The sequence below is a fragment of the Typopeltis vanoorti genome, chromosome 22 (assembly GCF_054136105.1).
Source record: "Typopeltis vanoorti isolate ZY-2024b chromosome 22, IOZ_Tvanoo_1.0, whole genome shotgun sequence".
Lineage (NCBI taxonomy): Eukaryota > Metazoa > Arthropoda > Arachnida > Uropygi > Thelyphonidae > Typopeltis > Typopeltis vanoorti.
In genome coordinates this window covers 79,069,756-79,089,674 of record NC_143570.1, presented here as the reverse complement: position 1 = coordinate 79,089,674, position 19,919 = coordinate 79,069,756, and the positions used below count along the sequence as shown (strand labels likewise).

General features: G+C 33.4%; 1 protein-coding gene across 3 annotated transcripts in view; it reads left to right on the top strand.

Annotated features, from left to right (window-relative positions):
* LOC150094509 (S-formylglutathione hydrolase) overlaps positions 1-19,919 on the top strand; it is a 144,971-nt gene that overhangs the window by 39,195 nt on the left and 85,857 nt on the right. For all 3 annotated transcript variants that reach the window (XM_090412487.1, XM_090412485.1, XM_090412486.1), the window contains exon 3: positions 1,755-1,853. In XM_090412487.1, the coding sequence (XP_090268613.1) occupies positions 1,755-1,853 (99 nt within the window). The remainder of the gene's footprint in view (positions 1-1,754; positions 1,854-19,919) is intronic.

Genomic DNA, 19,919 nt, shown 5'->3' with positions numbered 1-19,919 from the left:
TACCAACCATAATATTGAATGGGATATGAGTCATATGCCCTACATAGAAGAGAACTACCATTCCAGAACGTTCAAAGAAGCTGCTACAGTCGCCCGTTCAACAGGTAACTTAAATAAGAATCAAGGCCTAATCTTACCAGATATATGGAAAACTCTAATCAGATCATTTAACCAAAAAAGAAATGAACTTTCATGAAAATTACAATAAATATCTCAACAAATAAAACATTACTTGCGACACGCGTATTATATCATTGTATCATGCAAGTGATAACTTTATATAATTTTTAGAATTGTCGGTTAGTTTCCTATTTTTTGTTACTTTCTATTGCTTACCAGTGTATCCTTTGAAAATGCTGACAGATATTAGTCAGTGAAACGTCGGATATTAAACTATTATTTACTTGATTAACATACAGAATTAAGTCTTTAATTTATTAATACTAATTGTCAAGAAAAAGGTCATAATATGATAAGACACATTTTGCAAGGTAGTAAAGTGGGAGAGCCAATACACTATTGGGCATATAATGGCTTGCCATCCTTATGTTTTTTAATAAAAACCATAGTGCAAGGTAGATGGCATGGTGAATTCGTAACTACTCAACAGCAGTGTTATCCCACAAGTGTACATTGTCTAATGATTTAATTCATTATTTGATTTTTTGGTAGCTTCTTGCTGATAACACTAGGTTGACCTATCTTTTAAGATATTAATTTTATTATTATACTCGGTGGTATTCATGACAACAGTAGTTATTATCTTTGTGATGACTGTAGATATTCTGGCATAGGGAGCGAAGAGCTTGTATCTCTGAGAAGGGTGTATTCAAAGGAGGTAGTTTTGCTTTGTATGAAATTTGGACATTCTCAAAATGTAATTTATTTGCTTCGTCTATGCATGTTTCTCTGGTCCCTTTTTCCACTTTTACCATGCATTGTAAGGTATATGTCAATGAGACAAGGCAGAATCAGTACCAAAAAAAAAAAACATTTTCACTTAGTTGGTCTTAAATTGTTACAGTTATTCAGTTATTGGTTGAATATTGTGCTGGTTTCTTCCTTTTAATAATTTAAACTTATGAATTAATCTGTTTATGAATGAAATGTGCTCATGTGAGTGAGGATACCGAACCTGAACTGATCAGACTACATGCCAATATCTGAGTTTTGGGAAGTGATTACTGTTAATTGTTAAGTTTTTTTTTTAAATTAGTAATTATTTTAAATTATTTTTTTATCTATGCAGCTTTCTACAACTGTTCCTTTGAACTCTTAATAGCATAATATCATATAATTCAGCCGTGACTGAGATAAGAGCTAATGTGTCATTTTTGACTCATTATTGTGATTCATGTTTTGGTTGTAGTTAATGGTCTGTCTCTCTGACAATTTCTGTGCACGTTGGATGAAATGCATTGGAGTTTGAATAAAATTCTATACAACTTTTGTTGCATGTGTAAGCCATGAAAATTACTTTATGTGTGTAGTGCATGCGTTCCATTAAAATAATTAGTTTTTGCTAAATATTGTCTCATCCTTATCTTCAAAAACATCCAGGTATATCATATTGGTGTAAATTTAGATAAATTTTAATTAGCCAATAAACTTAATTACGACCTACGGGTTTGATTTTAAATGTTTGCATAAGTATTTTAAATAATGAAAGTTATTATCAGAATATGATCTGTGTTAATGTTTGCATTGTAATTAAATTGATAATTGTTTTTTCTTGTTGGCCATTGTTAATTTAGGACTTACTTGTACAGAACAAAATTTCATTCAGAAATCTGGGATCCAAAGATATGCAGTGGAGCATAACATCATTGTTGTTGGACCAGATACTAGTCCCCGTAAGTAAATATAACTAATGAACAAAGTGATCAAACTTCAGCTTATTTTATATGAACTCAAAGTTACATTAACATTTTAGGAAAAAAAATCCAAACCAGTATAATTGCAGATTCCAGGAAACAGAATGAATATGAAAATTTATTTTCTTACATGGTAGATAGAATACCTTATCTATTTAAGTGATCTTAATTAACCTTCAGTAACATCTAAAGATAACAAATGCAACTAATCAGTTTACAAATCAAACCAAAATTTTTCTCTTTTTTTTTTTTTTTGTACATTCTAGTAAGTCACCACTGTATTCATTGTCAAGTTGGGAAAAATCTTCGATTCGGTTTTTCTTTAATCATGTGAAATCAAGAAAATTTTAAAAGAACATCATTCTTAGGTTTGATAACGCTTTCTTTTTTCAGTATCTGGGTATTTATCAGAATTTTATTCATCTCTGGTACTGCTTTGTTTATTAGCTACTAAAATTTTTCAGTATTCTTTTGAAGGAGACTATTTCTTTGATTCCTAGATCTAGAAATCAACAGATAATTGTAAGTTGGTGTAAGATCCTGGCATCAGCACTTATGCTTCAAATGATTTCATTTTTTTTTTTTTTTAATCAGTATGGGCCTCCCTTTTTTTCAGATCAGATTGTTTTTAGAATCATCTGCAGAATTAAAAAAAAAAAAAAAAAACCTGACCTAATCTCAATAAATATGAGGGTGGGGGAAGAGTTCTGGAATGTTCTGGTAAACAGACAAAATGATATAAAACAACTGATATGACCACAAGAAGAACATAAGTTACCTTCATAACCTTGCTGCTAGTATGTTCTTTATTGTGGTTATATCAGTTGCTTTAATATAATTTTTTGTCTAGGTATTTATCAGAACATTCCAAACCCTCCTCCCCTCCCCTTGTATGGCCATATTAAACTTCCCAAGATTTGGGGAACTAATTCTTAGGACCTCTTAGCCAACAGCACCCTTAGAAGCACCTCTCATGGGACTTTAGGCTTTCAGTCTAATTTTTTCCACTTTAGGGTTTGTGCAATTTTAATGTCGTTTCCCTGACAATGTCTCAGTGACTGAGATGAAATATAGAAGTGATTAAGTGTGTTGTTTAATTATTTTTATGAGCTGCATTTTTTCCATTAAACCTCATGAGAACATTTGAAATTATTTCAGCTGTCGGATATCTGACAAGTGCATCAGTCTCAAATATTTGAATAAATATCAATTCCTTATCAGGCACATTGCAAGTGCCAGTTATATATGATTATGAAACTAAAACTAATAAAATATTAAAGTTGAGAAACACTTGAAAAATGATTCATAATTGTAAATTATGATTGATTACTTTTTACATCAGATTGGGAAGATGTGTAATAAAAGTATCTAGAAAAGATCTTTTCTAGATATTATAATTGCATGTCTTCCCAGTGGTACCTTTTCTTTCTCAGTTTACACAGGTAGAATAAATACATACACAAATTTTCCCATCATTCCCCCTCCCTCCTCTCAACAGTATGGTGTTATTCAAACTATTGTTAAAAGATCCTCCACTCTCTGTTCAGCCAAGGCTGATCTTACTGCTGAACTTTCTTTTATTTGCTAGACTTTCCTCTCCAGTGATAGTGTCCAAAAGGTCAACAAATTAATTGTTCCTCCCATCTCCTTGTATCGATCTCAATGTGTTGACTATAGTAATGCTATCATTGTTCCGTATATCCAGGCATCCATCAGAAAAAAATAGCTAGAATTTTAAAAAAGAGTACAATCTCTGTGTTGCATTTAAACCTTATCTAAAGCTGACTATCCTCATCTACTCTCCCAAGGATATCCTCTACCTACTCTATCAGTTCCAGGTGTTTACAAAATTCCTTGTTCCTGCAACTTATCTTATTATGATCAAACTGGGAGATGTGCTAACATCTGCCTAGAAAAACATAAAAATGCACCTTGCTGATCATGCCTTGGATATTTTGCACAGAATCAAAGAAAAAATCACTACACTGTACCACAAAAAATAATACAAATTTTGAAAGATTTTTTTTTTTTTTTTTAGAATCAGCAGCAGAATTAAAAAAAAAATTGGGAAACTAATTCTTAGACCTCTTACCCAACACATCTAAGAGCCGATAACACCCATAGAGGGCATCCCTCATAGGATGTTTAATTTTTTCCACAGTGTTTGTGCAAATTGGTCTGTTTTTTCAATTTTAATAGTTTCCCTGACAATGTCTGTGACTAAGATGAAATATAAGAGTGATTAAACATGTTTAATTATTTTTATGAGCTTTATTTTTTTCCATTAAACCCCATAAGGAGTTCAAATCAGCATGTAAGTCTAAATAGTCAGTTTCAAACATTTATTGTAATTCACAATTGATAAGTGTTGTGATATATGTCATTCATTGTAAAGACATTCTCTTTTTCAATAACAACAACATGTAAGCCACTACCTAACTTCTCACTTTTAAGCGTAATTGAAGAAGTTTGCATGCTCACCAAGGATATTGACGGGTGATAGGCACTGACTGAGAGTGTGTTCAGTACCTGGGACAAAACAAGAGAGAATGGGAATTTGATAATGCAAACCAAATGAAATTGGTTTTAGGAAGTTTTAAAGAAAACTTGACAGTTGGAATATATTAATAGAGGATTCTGAAAAGGGGAATCTTAGCAAGATGAATCCTCATACTGGAAAAGTGAGTCTGTCAACAAGTGAATAGTAAACAATGGAGATACTACATAGATTTTTACATAGATTAAATCTCATAGACTACAGAGTCTATGAGATTTAAATTTTTAAGATGAAATCTTCAGAGTTTTTGATGAAGGAGGAGGAATTGCCGACTAGATGTTTTAAAGAAGCTACAAGATATTTAGACAGATTGTACGTAGGTGAGTCAATACCTTCCACAATAGGTCTTAAAGGAGTGTCAGCCTTGTGGATCTTAGGTAGGCCATACAAATGAGGAATAAGGGGATGGATAGAGCAGAGAGATAGTCTTGTGTATCTAGGCAGCTCTCTATCCCCAGTCTTAGCTAACATTTTTTTAGAAGATTTTGAAGAGAGAGCGATTTCTATAGCCACTTTAAAACCTAAACTGTGGTTATGCTACATTGACGACGTCTTCCTTATTTGGGAACATGGTTTAGAGGAACTTCAAAACTTCCTGAACCATTTAAATAATCAACATCAGAAACATTAAATTCACTTCAGAACTAGAGATTAATGGCGTTCTCCCCTTCTTGGATCTAAAGATCAGTAGATTACCTGACTGGCTTAAATTTTCAATTTTTCCAAAAACCACCCACACTGATAGATATTTGCATGGCTCCTCTCATCACTTCCCTCCTCAGAAACTGGGCATCATTTCCACCCTTGCCCATCAAGCAAGATATCTCACTTCCACAGAAGAAGACCCTCAAACAGAGCTTAACTTCCTGAAAAACACCTTCTTAAATAACCGATATTCATCTCGTAACATCACTAAACGTTTGAGACCACTCCAACAACCTCGACAAGAAGATGAATCCAACCCTATCACTCATACAGTTACCATTCATCAGCTCTCTTATCCCAAAACTATCTAGGATTTTGAAGAAATTCAACATAAAGACCGTATATACTACTCTACCAAAACTTCGTTCTTTTCTGAGTCGACCAAAACACAACCAACTGCATTTTCCTGGTGTTTATAAAGTTTTGTGCGACTGTGGTCGACCTTATTTTGGCCAGACAGATAAATCTGTGTCACTTCGTCTTGAGGAACATAGACGTGACATCTCCTACAGTAGAACACGAGCGAGTGCCCTTTCCAGTCGTGCACTTCTCCACAAACTCTAACCTCAAAGAATGGCCACACCAAGTTGATTGGGACACCGCACCAATTTATATATATATGCAAGGATGAGTTTGAAAGACGAATTATAGAATCAAAAGAAATAGTTCTGGACCCTTCACACTTGAACAACAATCTAAGCTACAATTTGCCTAATTCCCATAGCGCAGTAATCCAATACTGGCACTCTAAAATTAGCTGTCACACACATTCTACTCATACCAACAGTAGCACGCGGTCACCTATTCAAATATGACTGTTACTGTTATGCTTTTTTTTATTAATCTGGAAAGTCCATGTTTTTTTGCCTTGTTATATTTATAAGTCTTATGTTTTTTCTTACTCACCTGAAGAAGTCGGAATACCTATGAAACCTAGTCTCGATTTATTAAAGGTTTTTTGTTATACTTTCTCGGGTTCTAGTCAGTTAAATTTATAAATGTATACATCCCGAGTCAATCCTAATTACAACAATATATATATATATATATATATATATATATATATATATATATATATATATATATTTAGTTTTGAGTAAATCATTGCATCAGTTGGATTGAACTCTTGTAAATCCACTTAACATTTGGTGTAAAAATATTCTCATTACAAAGATAACATAAATGGTGCAGCTGACATAAAGATTAACATGTGCCTTTCATTGAAGATAAACTGCAATCTTTCTTTATATTATTTTTTATGGCTATTTTGCCTATTTTTGTTTAGGAGTATCCTTTTTATGATGTCATTATTTTTTTACTCAATTTTTAGGGCATTAGTGGTGTTTTAAAGAAATAGATATATGAAGAACATAAGGAAGGAATAATTTTGGACATACCTTTGTAGGATGTTTCTGGTTGTCATCTTATTGAGCGGTGTATGGTGATATCACTAAAATATGACTGAAAGTGTGTGAGGGGGTGGAAATGTAGCAGTAGAGAGAGAGAGAGAGATGTGGGAGAATTGCGGATAAGACACGAGGTATGTGAAATAGTATTCAGTAACAGCCTCATATCAAACAGTAACAAACTTTGTTGCTGTTGTCTTAGTCATATGCAAATCTTCTGGTAGTTCATCTTTTATAACGACTCTTTCTTTTAAGGTTACACGGTGATCAGCATTCATTATTTAAGAATTTAGGGACACAAAACGTGTTAAAATGATTATTTTACTAATTATTAATAAAATAACAATTTATGTTTCTATCCCTGTATTGAGATCATAAGAAGGATACATGTGTATAGCAACCAGGCTACATGGTGTTGCACTCTAATAATGGTTTGCCCTGTTTCCCATAGGGGAAACTGGGTAAACCATCCCAATCAGGAAGGATTAACACAAACAACATATTAAATACCTCCATTTTGGAAAAACCGGCCTTTCTGACCATGCACTCCAAACATACCACAGAATTGATTGGAAAGGTACCAAGTCCCTACACCGCACCAAAACCTGGTTTGAGGGGAAATTCAAAGAGGCATGTGAAATAATCGAACATAATCCAAATCTGACTAAAAATGATGGTCTAACCATTCCAAGAATGTGGAGGACCCATCTGTAACTTTTATAGACCACAAAGAAAAATCTCAATACAAGAAGACTTGTGAAGTGTTTTTTTTTTTTTTTTCCAGAACATTCAGTAGCAACCTGAACTGTACAATTCCAGAAGAATCTTAGTTGTCCATTCAGTTGTCCACTCACATAGTCTGTTGAGATCCTTCTGCAAGACCACATCTGCTTTACTTCTCATAATTCTCTCCAACTTTGCATCATCGGGAGCAGTTGCACATAAGCCATTCCCAATGTCATTAATATACAACTTAAACCATAATACTCCCAAAACAAATCCCTCTGGCACTAAGTATATATATATATATATATATATATATATATATATATATATACACACACACACACACACACACACACACACACACACACACACACACACACATACATACATACATACTAGTGGGCTCTGCCCCCTGATGCCTACGGCATCCAATCCCCAGTGTTCTGGACTGGTAGGCCAGTTCTCCTTGAATTCTGATGACTCGAATTTTGAAGATTCGACACTCAGGGTAGCCCCTGAGTTTCAAAATGTTTCAAATAACTTGACAAAAACGTTACAGCCTACGTCCGTTTCAAGCCGACTTCACATCTGTTGCCAATTTCAGCTTATCATTTTATAGTATAGAGTAGATATATGTATAATGTATTTATTTATTTATTTTTTTAATCACTAGAGATCATGCTAAGAAAAAGATTAGTTAACAATGTAGTTTTAATTTACCTTTATTAGAGTGCAACTGCATGTAGCTTGGTTCCTATACATGTATCCTTCTGATGATGACCTCGAACAGGGGTCGAAACGTCAACTGTTATTTTATTAATAATTAGTAAAATAATCATTTCAACACGTGTGTTTTGTGTCTCTAAATTCTTAAATATGAATTCATCTTTTATGGTTTATAAGAAACCAGGTAACCTAATCTGTCCACAGTAGGCCATATGTGGCCTAAACAAAGCATCATACAAGAGAACCATAACCTCTTTGCTTCTGCATATTAATGTCCTCATTATTGCCATAATCTGTTGTGATGTTCTTACAATTCTAGCAATGTGACCCTTCAAGTCCATCCACCATCACTCCCAGATCTCTCATTGCTACTGCTTTCAAAATTTCCCCATTAATTGCATACTCTGCCTCCCAACCTTGCCTTACCAAATTTCAGGACTGAACCTTGCACTTACCAACATTAAACAGATAGCTTCATTCAGTTGTCCACTCACATCGTCTGTTGAGATCCTCTGCAAGACCACATCTGCTTTACTTCTCGTAGTTCTCTCCAACTTTGCATCATTGGGAGCAGTTGCACATCTCCACATAAGCCATTCCCAATGTCATTAATATACAACTTAAACCATAATAGTCCCAAAACAAATCCCTCTGGCACTTCACTAGCGACTCCTCCATATACATCGTGCTGATATCTATCTGAGAGCCAGTTAGCTATTCAAATTGCTAGTCTATTCCATCTGTTTCCAATTAGCCACCAGCTTCTTCATGTGGTACCACACGAAGTATATATAGTATATTTGCATTTTTCAAAAGCTTTTGAAAAATGCAAATATACTACTGTCTATGTGTCCCCTTTATCCATTTATTTCTGCATCTGTCTCTCTTTGAGACATGACCATTTGAAAAGTTTATTGACTACTGAAGTTTTATATTTTTTTTATTTTAATTATTTAGACTGCACATAATCAGTTTATTATGATTTCAGGTAAGTGACATTAAGCTAATATAGCATTTTGAAATTTAAACATTAATTTTGCATTTTTATTTTTATTTCATAGTCTTCTGGTTTCTTACGTCACCTATGTATATAATCTTTTTTACATTTGTACTTTTTCATACTGTTTTGTGTTCTTTTTGTTTGGTTCCTGCCAGTCCTTTGTGTTCTGTCATCATGTATAATATCCTATAATTTCCATTGTTCTATTCCTCACAATTTCCTTTATTTCCCTGATTCTCTTTGTTCTGTTTCTCAACATTTCTTCAATGTTTCCCCATTCCCTTATTCTTTCAAGGAAAGAAAGAGTATGAGTCTTTTTTCATTAAGCCAGCAACAAGCCAGTAAGAAAGTGTTTCTTGCAATATTTATTGCTATATAGACTGTCTTCTACATTATTTCTTATTTTAAACGAATTCTTTGTGTTGCTAATAATTTCTAGTTGAATTGCAAAAATTCAGGTATAAAAACATATACATTGGCTTCTATCTACTTAAGCAATCCTGGGTTATTTGTAACTCAAGATTGTTTTTTCATGCTTTGTGAAATTTCGCCTTATAAGACTCACTGTTGTATTTGATGCATTCGACATTTTTCATGTCGAATTTTTGGGGAAAAAATAATCTTCCAAGTATAAGATGCACGAATTATGCATCAAATTTTTCATGGAAATATTAATTTTAAATTTAAATACATGTATTATCAGTTTGTTAGATAAAAAAAAAACAATTATTCTTAAAAAATCATCAAATCATTAAAAAATCTAATATATAATAATATAAACAAAATAATTTTTATAAATTTCATTAATCTTCTTTTCAAATTTTTATTCACCTTCATCTTGACTCAAAATTTTCTGAACTTCAATCTTCATCAGAAGCTGAGTCATTGCTGTCTTGAAATAATAAGCCATCCTCTGTACCGTCAAAAGAATTACTAATGCCACACTTTTGAAAAGATTTTATCATAAGTTTGGGTTTCACTTCATTCCATGAATGCTTTACTCATTTGCACACACTTATGAAATTGTTGCCTTCTTTCAACTACATGTAGATGTTTCTTCAAAATTTGGAGATTGCATCTAAATCACCCATTTTCCCCTCATAAATCCTTTAAATGGTTTGTTTCTTGATACATTGAAGTGCAAAGGTGAGTCCTCCTAGGATTAGTTATTTTTGTGTTCACTTTGTGAAGTTCATTCTTAACAGCTTCGGTTTAATGACATCTAAAGTGATCACATACTAACAAAGCAGGTTTCTGACAAACTGCCAGGATGTTCGGACTGCACCTTTTTTTTTATCCATAACTTTATCCCTTCATTCATAATTATATAAATTAAACAAGTGGCAGTTTTGTTCCATCCACACAGCATGACAAAACAACAGTATAGTGGTTTTTTCTGACTAGAAGTTTCAACAATTTTTTTTTTTTTACCTTTGGAGTCAGCAGTTTTGTTCAAGGGTGCATAAAGTCAGAGACACTTCATCCACATTAGCTATCTGTGAAAGTTCAAAATTGTCTTGTTTTCTAGCATTTATGCTGAATCTGAAACTCGATAATTTTATTTTTGAATTCATCTGGCATTTTTTTGTGATATTTTCATTTACATGCATGTATAAATCTTAAGCACCATGGTGGCGACCTTTGTAAATTCGGCAATATTTCTTTCTCTTGCTAAATAATTTGACTTGTTGAATAATAATTTTTGTAGATATGCAGCAACCCTATCTTCTTTGATCTATTATCCAAGTTTTTAATTCATTTTCAATTTCTGGTCATTTTTCTGGTTTCTACGGAGATTGTATTTTTTAGAATTTACTTCTGTTAATTGCTGCTCTTGTTTCCTCCATGTTTGTACCACTTTTTCTGTAGGCAGAGTCCCAACATGCTGCTCTGCTGTCCTATTATCATTCTTTTTTGCGTACTCAATCACACTATGCTTTAACACAATCGTATAGGCAGTACATAATTAAAAAACATATTGGTGTATAAGATGCACTGGTTTATAAGATGCATTTGGCTTATAGGATGCATCCTAATTTTCAGATAAATTTTAGGTACAAAAAAGCACATCTTATAATGTGAAAAATACAGTAATTATGTACTAGCCACTTAGTCCAATTGCATTACAAAAAAATTCACATCATGGTATGTTTGGTGTTACATATTTATAAAAACTTAGATTCCAAACACTAAACATTGCTTCATAAATAAGCACTGAAGCTATCAGCTATTCTGTATCTAGTGTTGAATTTGTTTATTGTTGTAATCAAATTCAACACAATACAGAATATCCAGAAAAAGTTTATTCTCGAATGTTTGATGACAGTGCAATAGATATTAGAATTGAAATCAGAGACAGTTTAATGACTTGGTAGTGTATGTACATTACTCATGAATGACAGTTCCATATAATTTATGGTAAGGATTCAGATGCACATGCCCATGTTTGTGTTACATGAATGTTTTCAAATCTCTTTATGTTGTCATGATCATAAGCCAGCCTAGTTGGCTGAGTGGTTAGCGTATCTGCTCTCCAGCTAAAAGACTGCAGATTCGAATCTTGCCTTGGGAATGGATGTTTATGAGTGGCTGTGAAAATAGTTGTGCTGGTGGTTGGTGGTAGATGGCATTGGTGTAGATGAGAAAGGTAGTTATGATGGATGGATTGGTGGAGACGGAGAGTTGTAGAGTAGGAGCCCTCCCTCGATGAGTCTTTGGACTCCCTGGAGGTGTTAAGTAATAATAATAATAAATTTACTGAGATGTGTCCTCAAGAAGTGTACAGGTTACTAGGACAGTACATGATCAAGTTCATGATCAACAAATTTCCTTCAAATTAGTTTTACTTGTCAGCACTTCAATATTGTATCTAACATTTTGGTCTTCTAAGGCACTTCTGACTAAATCAATCCACCTAGATCTTAGTTTTCATGTGGGTCTCTTTCTTACCATCTTGTCATCAAACACCTGTTCTGTTACCCTTTCTTCTCCCATTCTGTTTAAGTGACCATGCCACCTTAGATCAGCCTTGCTCACATGAATGCTAACAATGTCAAGTTCCTTTTTAATGTCTTGATTTTTAATATGATTCTACCACTGATGTCATCTGTTCAGGTCCTACTGTAGTCCCCAATATTTGAAGTGCTTTATTTCTTAACTATTCTCTCATGCCCATAATTTAAACTGGTTTGAACACTGTCTTGTATATTGCTAGTTTATGTTTTGGCTAATTTCTCTGTTATTCCATATAAGTTTATTCAGCTGGCTCCTCACCATACCAGCTTTGCTTATTCTGTTTATTTTTATATTTTAAATTTCCATCTTCACTAGAAACCATGCCTAAATAGCTGAAATATTTTATTTGTTTTATAGGTTCTTCATGTTCCTACTTATTTTCATAGTTTTGGTCTTTTTATTGCTGATTTTCATGCCAAATTTGTTACAGTTGTGGTTCAATTTAGTTAGAGAGTCCTGGAGACTTGCGCTGGATATGTTTGGAAGTACATTCTCTGCATAAAGCAAAGAACTAAGTTTGTCTCGAATTCTAATATCAGGCCTAATGCCACTTTCTTTCATAATGCAATCCTTATAGATGATGAATAAGAGTGGAGGTAGTGTACACCCTTGTGTTATGTCTGATTTTATCAAACTGTATTCCTCTATTTCCTTCAATTCTGCTGACTTACAACTCAAATATAGACTATATATGCTGTGTATAATGCTCCATATGGGATAAATACCAGGAATTTGCCAAATATTCGGTTTTGTTTCAGCATTTGCTGCTTCACCATGTTTTTCAGATGTTTTTCTTCAGTAGAAAGGTACAGTATTCTGCCAGCCAAAGTAGAAAAATTTGTTACACTTGTTATAACAAACATAACCAATTGGGAAAAATCTTCCCTTATCCTGTGCGATTGATTATATAGAAGTTTACTGTGACTAATGAGTAAACTCATTCTGCTGTACAATTCCAAATTTCTTTCTTTCGTCACCAGCTATCAGTTTATTCCTTGAAAGAGTTTTTTTCCAGAAGTTGGAAATATTTATGAAGAAACCACATGTATGCTACAAAATTAATTTTCCTACATCATTTATTGCAAATTCATTTTGATTATTAAGTTCATTATTATTCTTTATATTTCACAATTCAAAAATATTCCATGAATATATTTTTATTTGAATTTAAAAAAAAGTGTAATATTTTATTTGTATTATTATGCTGTACTGTTTTTTAAATACAACCTTCTGTATGAAATTAAATGATGTTTTATTATATCGAAATGGCAGATATTGGTTAGCTTAAAATTTGGTTAGCTTAAATTAAAAAATGGTTAGCTACTACCTTCCATAGCGAACTTCTGGTTGGATTGTTAATGGTGTGTAGGTATATTGTATACTATGCTGTGGGCTGCTTGCTATGAGCCTTGACTCCATTGAGATAACCCATTAATAGTAATGGAGCCATCTATATTTTATAGCCAAATGTAGAAAGAAAGTGAAGTTTCAAAATTTACCAGTAAATTTTGAAATTTAAAATTGAAATTTACCAGTAAATTTCAATTTTAAAAAAATTGAAAAAAAAAATTGAAATTTACCAGTAAATTTCGATTCCCATCTTATAGTCATAAGATGGGAATCGAAGTTGCCTTGGCTGAACTATTTAAACAATGTGAACTCTACCTACAACCAGTATATTTGCCTTTTATTAATGCATTGCATAAGTTTCACTAACCTGAAATGCCAGGCTTTCAAATTGGTGGAAGTCAAGATAAAGGCTCATTCAAAGGTGTAACTACAGCTATGTTAGAAAATTAAATTCCTCATAAGTAATCTCTAGTTGGGTGCATAATATAAAACTATAGAGCTGGGAAGCTTATATTTCTGTTATGTATTGTTATAATAGGCAGTACAGTGGTGCCTCGCAATTTGACAGTTGAATTTTGTGGGCCAGCACATGTGTGTGCATGGAATTGTGCGATGTCATTTGTTATTTCTCATTTCTTGTTGGGCTGCATTGGTGTTTACTTGTGTTGTTTGTGCTAATTTTCAATTCTGCATTTTTCAGAAGTAAAAATTTTGTGCATCTGCAGTTATTATTTTTTTGAGTGAAATTTAAGAATGGGTCTAAAGAGAAGTGAACAGAGAAATAATTCAGGAAAGAAGCACACTTGGTTGAGCATAGAGAAGAAGAAAGAAATTGTAGATAAAGTGCAGAAAGGTAGAACAATTACAGATGTAGCTCAAGAGTATGCTGTTCCTAGGTCAACTATGGCAACAGAGAGAGAAGATTATGGGAGCTAGGGTGTCTGCTGGTGCAATGAAGATTTCTGACAAGAATAGATCTTCAATCAGTGAAGGGATGGAAAAGTTGCTTATCACCTGGATTAGAGAAAAACAGAGGAAGGGAGATCCGGTAACTCAGTCAGTGATCTGTGAGAGGGCTAGGTTAATTTTTGAAGAATTGTAGAAGAAAACTCTAGGATGTACCTCAGATCAAACTGAGGAATCCAAAGCAAGTCAAGGCTGGTTTTACAGATTCCAAGGTAGAACAGGCATCCGTAGCATTCTCAGACTGGGAACTCTTTAGCTGCTAGTTCAGATAAAGTTTTTCACAAACTTTTCTGCAGCCTCTTTATCTGAACTAGCAAAGAGGCTGCAGAAAAGTTTGTGAAAAAATTTGAAGATTTAATCAGAAAGGAAGACTACCTGGTACAGCAAATTTTTAACGAGGATGAAACTGGGTTATTTTGGATGCACTTGCTAACTCGAACTTGCATCACTCAAGAAGAAATGATGCTCCCAGGACATAATCCTATGAAAGATATTGGCAGCAAATGCAAGCGGAGACTTTAAAGCCACTTCTGGTCTACCACTCAGAAAATCCTCAGTGCTTTGGGAAGTAAATCATTAAATCCAAACTGCCAGTGATGTGGAAATCCAATGCAAAAGCCTGGGTAGACCAGCAAGTTTTCAAAGATTGGAATTTTTGAGATGTTTGCTCCGAACATGAAGTTCCTCACTGACAACAATTTGCATTTGAAAGCACTGCTGATCCTTGACAATGCTAGTGCCCACCCTTAAGACTTAGAGGATATTCTTGAAATTGACTTCATCAAAGTCCAGTTCTTGCCTCCAAACACATCACTGATCCAACCCATGGATCAAGAAGTGAATGCATGTTTTAAAAAACTTTACACCAAGGCTTTGTTCTCACGGCTTTTCGACGTGACTCACACTCTTCTGACAAGACACTGAAGGACTTCTGGAAGACCGAGTTCAACATTCTCCACACCATTTCCTTTATTAAAACTGCCTGGGGTGGAGTGACACAGAAAACCCTTCAATGCATCGTGGAAGAAAGTTGTTCCTAATTTTTCTCGGGATGACAACAGTGCAGACCAAGTAGCTGAAGAATCAGAAGCAGCTGCAGCCATGTGAGAGATCATTTCAACGGCGGAGAATCTCAACATAGAAGAGGTTGATGAGATTGGTGTAGAAGAGCTTGTGGAGGATTACGATGTCGAACTGACTGGCGAAGAAGAGCACTCAGCGAACAGCAAACAAAGGAGAGAAAAAAAAAGAATTTCACCTGAAGAAGAGGATGGCAGGGAAAAAAGGGTTGATGCCAACAGCTGCCATTAAAGAAGTTTTATTCCATTGGGAGAAGGTGCAGTCTGTTTATTTGAAATGGCAGCCCAACATTGCTGATGCGAGTAGAATGACAGACTTGTTCAACAACACCATCATGCATCCCTTCAAAACATCTTGAAAAAGAGAGAGACAGTCCACCCTTGATCAGTTCCTCATTCCTGTTCAAGCAAAGAGGAGACAAGAAGAGGTAGAACAGGATAAAGAAGACTCCCTTCCAACATCTAAGGCTCAATAGATTGTATGTATTGTATATACAATAGTGTATTTTGTAATTTAGTGTGTTATACAATAGTAAAATACGTAAAGTAAAAATAATATGGTGTATTTCTTTCCCAACAAGGCCTCAATCCACTCGCCCATTTTATTTATATATAAGTGTATTTTCCATAGACTTTATATGGGAAATATTGTCCCGCAATTCAACATTAGTTCGGCGACGGATTAGTGTCGAATTGCAAGGAACCACTGTATTACAGACTCATCTCTATCATTTTATAGATAAATGTGGAAACAAGCGAAAGTGAGAAATGCAGAAAAATTTTCTGTACTTTAAAATTTGACAGTTATATTTAGAGAAAGCAATTTTTTTTTTCCTTTTTATCAAAGAAAATCCTGAAGATCTTTATTTTCGCAATGTAAAATAAACAGAAATAGGATATATAAAAGAACATTCTTATTTGGTAGCCAATATACACGTATATAGAAACTAGGAGAGTTTTGAATTCAGAAGAGAGAGAACTTAAGAAAATATAATCCTTAGCATCAGAGTCACCTTAACTTTCACTACTTAGAGAACTTTCAAGTTTCTTAGGTAGTACATCAAATATGGATTGATCTGTTTATTTTACAATGCGGAAATGAATATATTTAAGCTCTTCAGTGATAACTACTCACATTCACGTTGGGCAGTTGCATTTTCACAAAGCTTATAAGCTATGTTAGTGACAGCTTTTTCTGTAGAATTTTATTTGTAAAATTAGCATTTGTGAAGTATATGGATGATGTCGAATATCTCAAATGTAATTCAAACTGATTTCAAGTTATATTCTCATATAGATCTTTTTGCTTTATATAGTGCTTTCTTTATCCAGTGACTGCAATGTTTATAAAAACAGCTATTAAACATATTTACTGGAATTGAAAATTTGAAAGAGGGTGTTAGAAACAAATGTGTTTAGTTAGCTGCTATTTGTAGTATTATAATTAATCTGTTTTGGTCTGTGAGAAGGGAGTGTTTTACCATTATGAGTGTCATTCAAGTTTTCTTTAACTACACTAATTGTTGCTAAATATAGTATATAGACTGTAAATGTCTCTGTATGGTATTTAGTGATAAACAAAGTTACCTGATTTTCTTGCTTCTGCAGTATAGCATTTATTGAGATTGGAACATTTTTATTCCAGGAAGTTCTATTCCTGAATAAAAATGAGTACTTATAAGTAATAGTTGATCTACAGCAAAATACTAGCATATGTGAGATATCTATTATTGCTAAGACAGAAGAACTGCTGACACATAAAAAAAAAAAAGTAACAAATGTAGGATTCAAGAAAGTTCGTGTGGATAATTACGATAATTGGATATTATGTATTCTGTTACTGTATAAAATATATACTGATCCTCTTTAAATAAAAGAAAATTCTTAGAAAAGAAAGCAAGTGTATTTATTTCTTTGTTTTGCTTATATAAAACAGAGAAATAAATACACATAATAAGTAGAACAAATTTTATAAGATTTGCTGCTTCATCAACCAACATTTATTCCTATCACGACTAAATGAATCACCTGATCAACATTATTAGGTCATTGGATTAGCCCCATGCCCCCTTTTGTTATTTACTGAACTATCACATATATACAGCAACTGTTATTGGTTAATTATTTGTACTTTGCATACAAATTTCTTGCCCTTTCCTGATAAGTTTTTTTTAAATTATGCTATTTGCTCCACCTAGCAACTTACAGGACACACATATAATATCACAAATGTGAATTATTAATAATTCGCTTGCCAGTAATGAAAGTATTTCTACACACTTGTTCTTTCCTTTACATTTCCCATTCTCAGGTGACTTGCTCTATCATTCTCAGGCCAGTGAAACCTCAAAATAACCAATAAAAGGCAAATGTACTTGGCAGCACGTCTTTTAAGTAGTTCAAACTAAGGCAACTTCGATGTTGAAGATTATATTCTCGTAAGCTCTCCGATCAGTTTTTGAAACAAAGTTTTTATATATATTTATTTTCATGTGGTCACATGATTAGCTGAAGTATTATTACACCTCCCTCCCATTCTTCAGTTTGGTCGAAGTGCTGAATATTCAACCAAAGCATAATCCATAATATATTAAATTTTAGACATTTCAAATTAAATTTTATTTATAAGCTAATGTTTGGAACAAAAGAAATACTCATGAAATTTTTTTATCAATTTTTAATGATTATTATAAAAAAAATTGTTTCTGCAATTTAATTCATATGCTCTGGCCAAATTTTAAACTGAATAATCAGTAATGAAGGTTTATTTTCTTGATCATGAGAATTAGTAATAATATTTTTAGTTTACAGATCAAGTATTGATCAATTTTATTAACAACCAACTGGTTTCGCCACACTTTAACTGTTGGCATCTTCAAGGCACTTACATATAGGCTGAAACAATCTTACAATTATGTGTAACTGTAAAACTGACAAGAATAACTGTAAAAAAACTGACTAGAATAATTACAGATAAAATAGTATTGAACGTGCGTGAAACACGTATCGCGTGTACAAGATTAGCTAGCTGTTGCTAAGAAACTTTTTGTAGTTTGTATTAAAGTTCATTTCTTTTGTTTTTAGAGATTTGATTTGGGTTTTCCATATCTCTGGGAGTATTAGGCCTTGATTTCTGTTAAGGTTGACAGTAGAATGGGCGACTGTGGCTGTTTCTTTGAAAATTCTTGAATGGTAATCTTCCTCTAAGTAAGGGGAATAACTTTTGTCCCACTCGATGACATGGTTAGTTGTTGATTTCGAGGCTTCTCGAAGTCTGTCCGATGTAACTAGAGCCGCACGAACATGGAATATTATAAACTCCAGCATATTTATAGAAAGGGTGGTTGTCTTTTGGAGATCTGAGTAGTTTATGAATAGATTCTTATTGGTTTAAATGTTACTCTTATTTCGTGTTGTTGGAGATGCCACTTACAAACGGAATTGCAATAGTTTTTATATATTGAATATCTTCTTGTTCTCTTTGTGGTGGTTCAGAGAAAAGGACTTTATTGACTGGTCTTCTTGGATAGCCGTTCAAGTACAGATTGTTGGAAATTAATGTTAACTCATCTTGAAGGGTCTCGTTGTCTGTTGTGATGCGATTTGCATCACAACAGACAAATTCTCATGATCAAGAAAATAAACCTTCATTATGAATAGAGTCAATGGTGATACGAAAATCAAGGTATGCCGTTTTGAAATCTTAAAATGTAAAAAGGCGAGGTTACTAAACCATCTCACTTTTTTAAAACATTGCCAAGATAACTATAATTCCTAAGTTTTTACTTCTTAAACCTCTTTTCAATACTAGACAAGCTAAAAATAAATATTTATTTCAAGACATCGATGTTACTCATTTGTGAAAGGTTACATCACAAAAGATTTGTGCTTAGTCAAATTGACTTGCAATGTTATGAACTGTTCATGGATCTCTCCAGCTCTTTAGATGAAGAAATTTGGCAAGTCTTAGATAGAATGATTAATACCAGTTTCACCAAAGCTTTCAACAAAAGCAGACAGACCCAGATTAAGAAATTCAACTACCTTTATACCACCTACAATGAGTCTAAACCTTTTCTACCGGACAGCCAAGTTATTCTTAATTTCTCAAACCACATCTTAAAGAAACCTGAAATCGCTATTCTCAAGAAAGGTTTCAATATGCAATAGCTTCTCAACAGATTCCTAAGGTGGATTTCATCTGTAGTCTAGAAAAAGGAATCTCATTATTACCGCCTCACACAGCAAATGATCTAAGACTAAAAAGTTGTATAATACTTTCCTCTCCCTATTCCACAAAACAAAACTTCTCCTCATTAGATAGAAGAACTATTCGTAATTTAAAAAACAACAAGGGCATCATAATACTTAAAGCAGATAAAGGAAACAGTACTGTAATACTGAACTCAAAGGACTATGAGGACAAAATGAACCATCTACTATCTGACTTGTCCGTTTACCGTCTTTTAACAAAAGATCCAACATTAAAAAACCACCACGATACCAATGAATTAC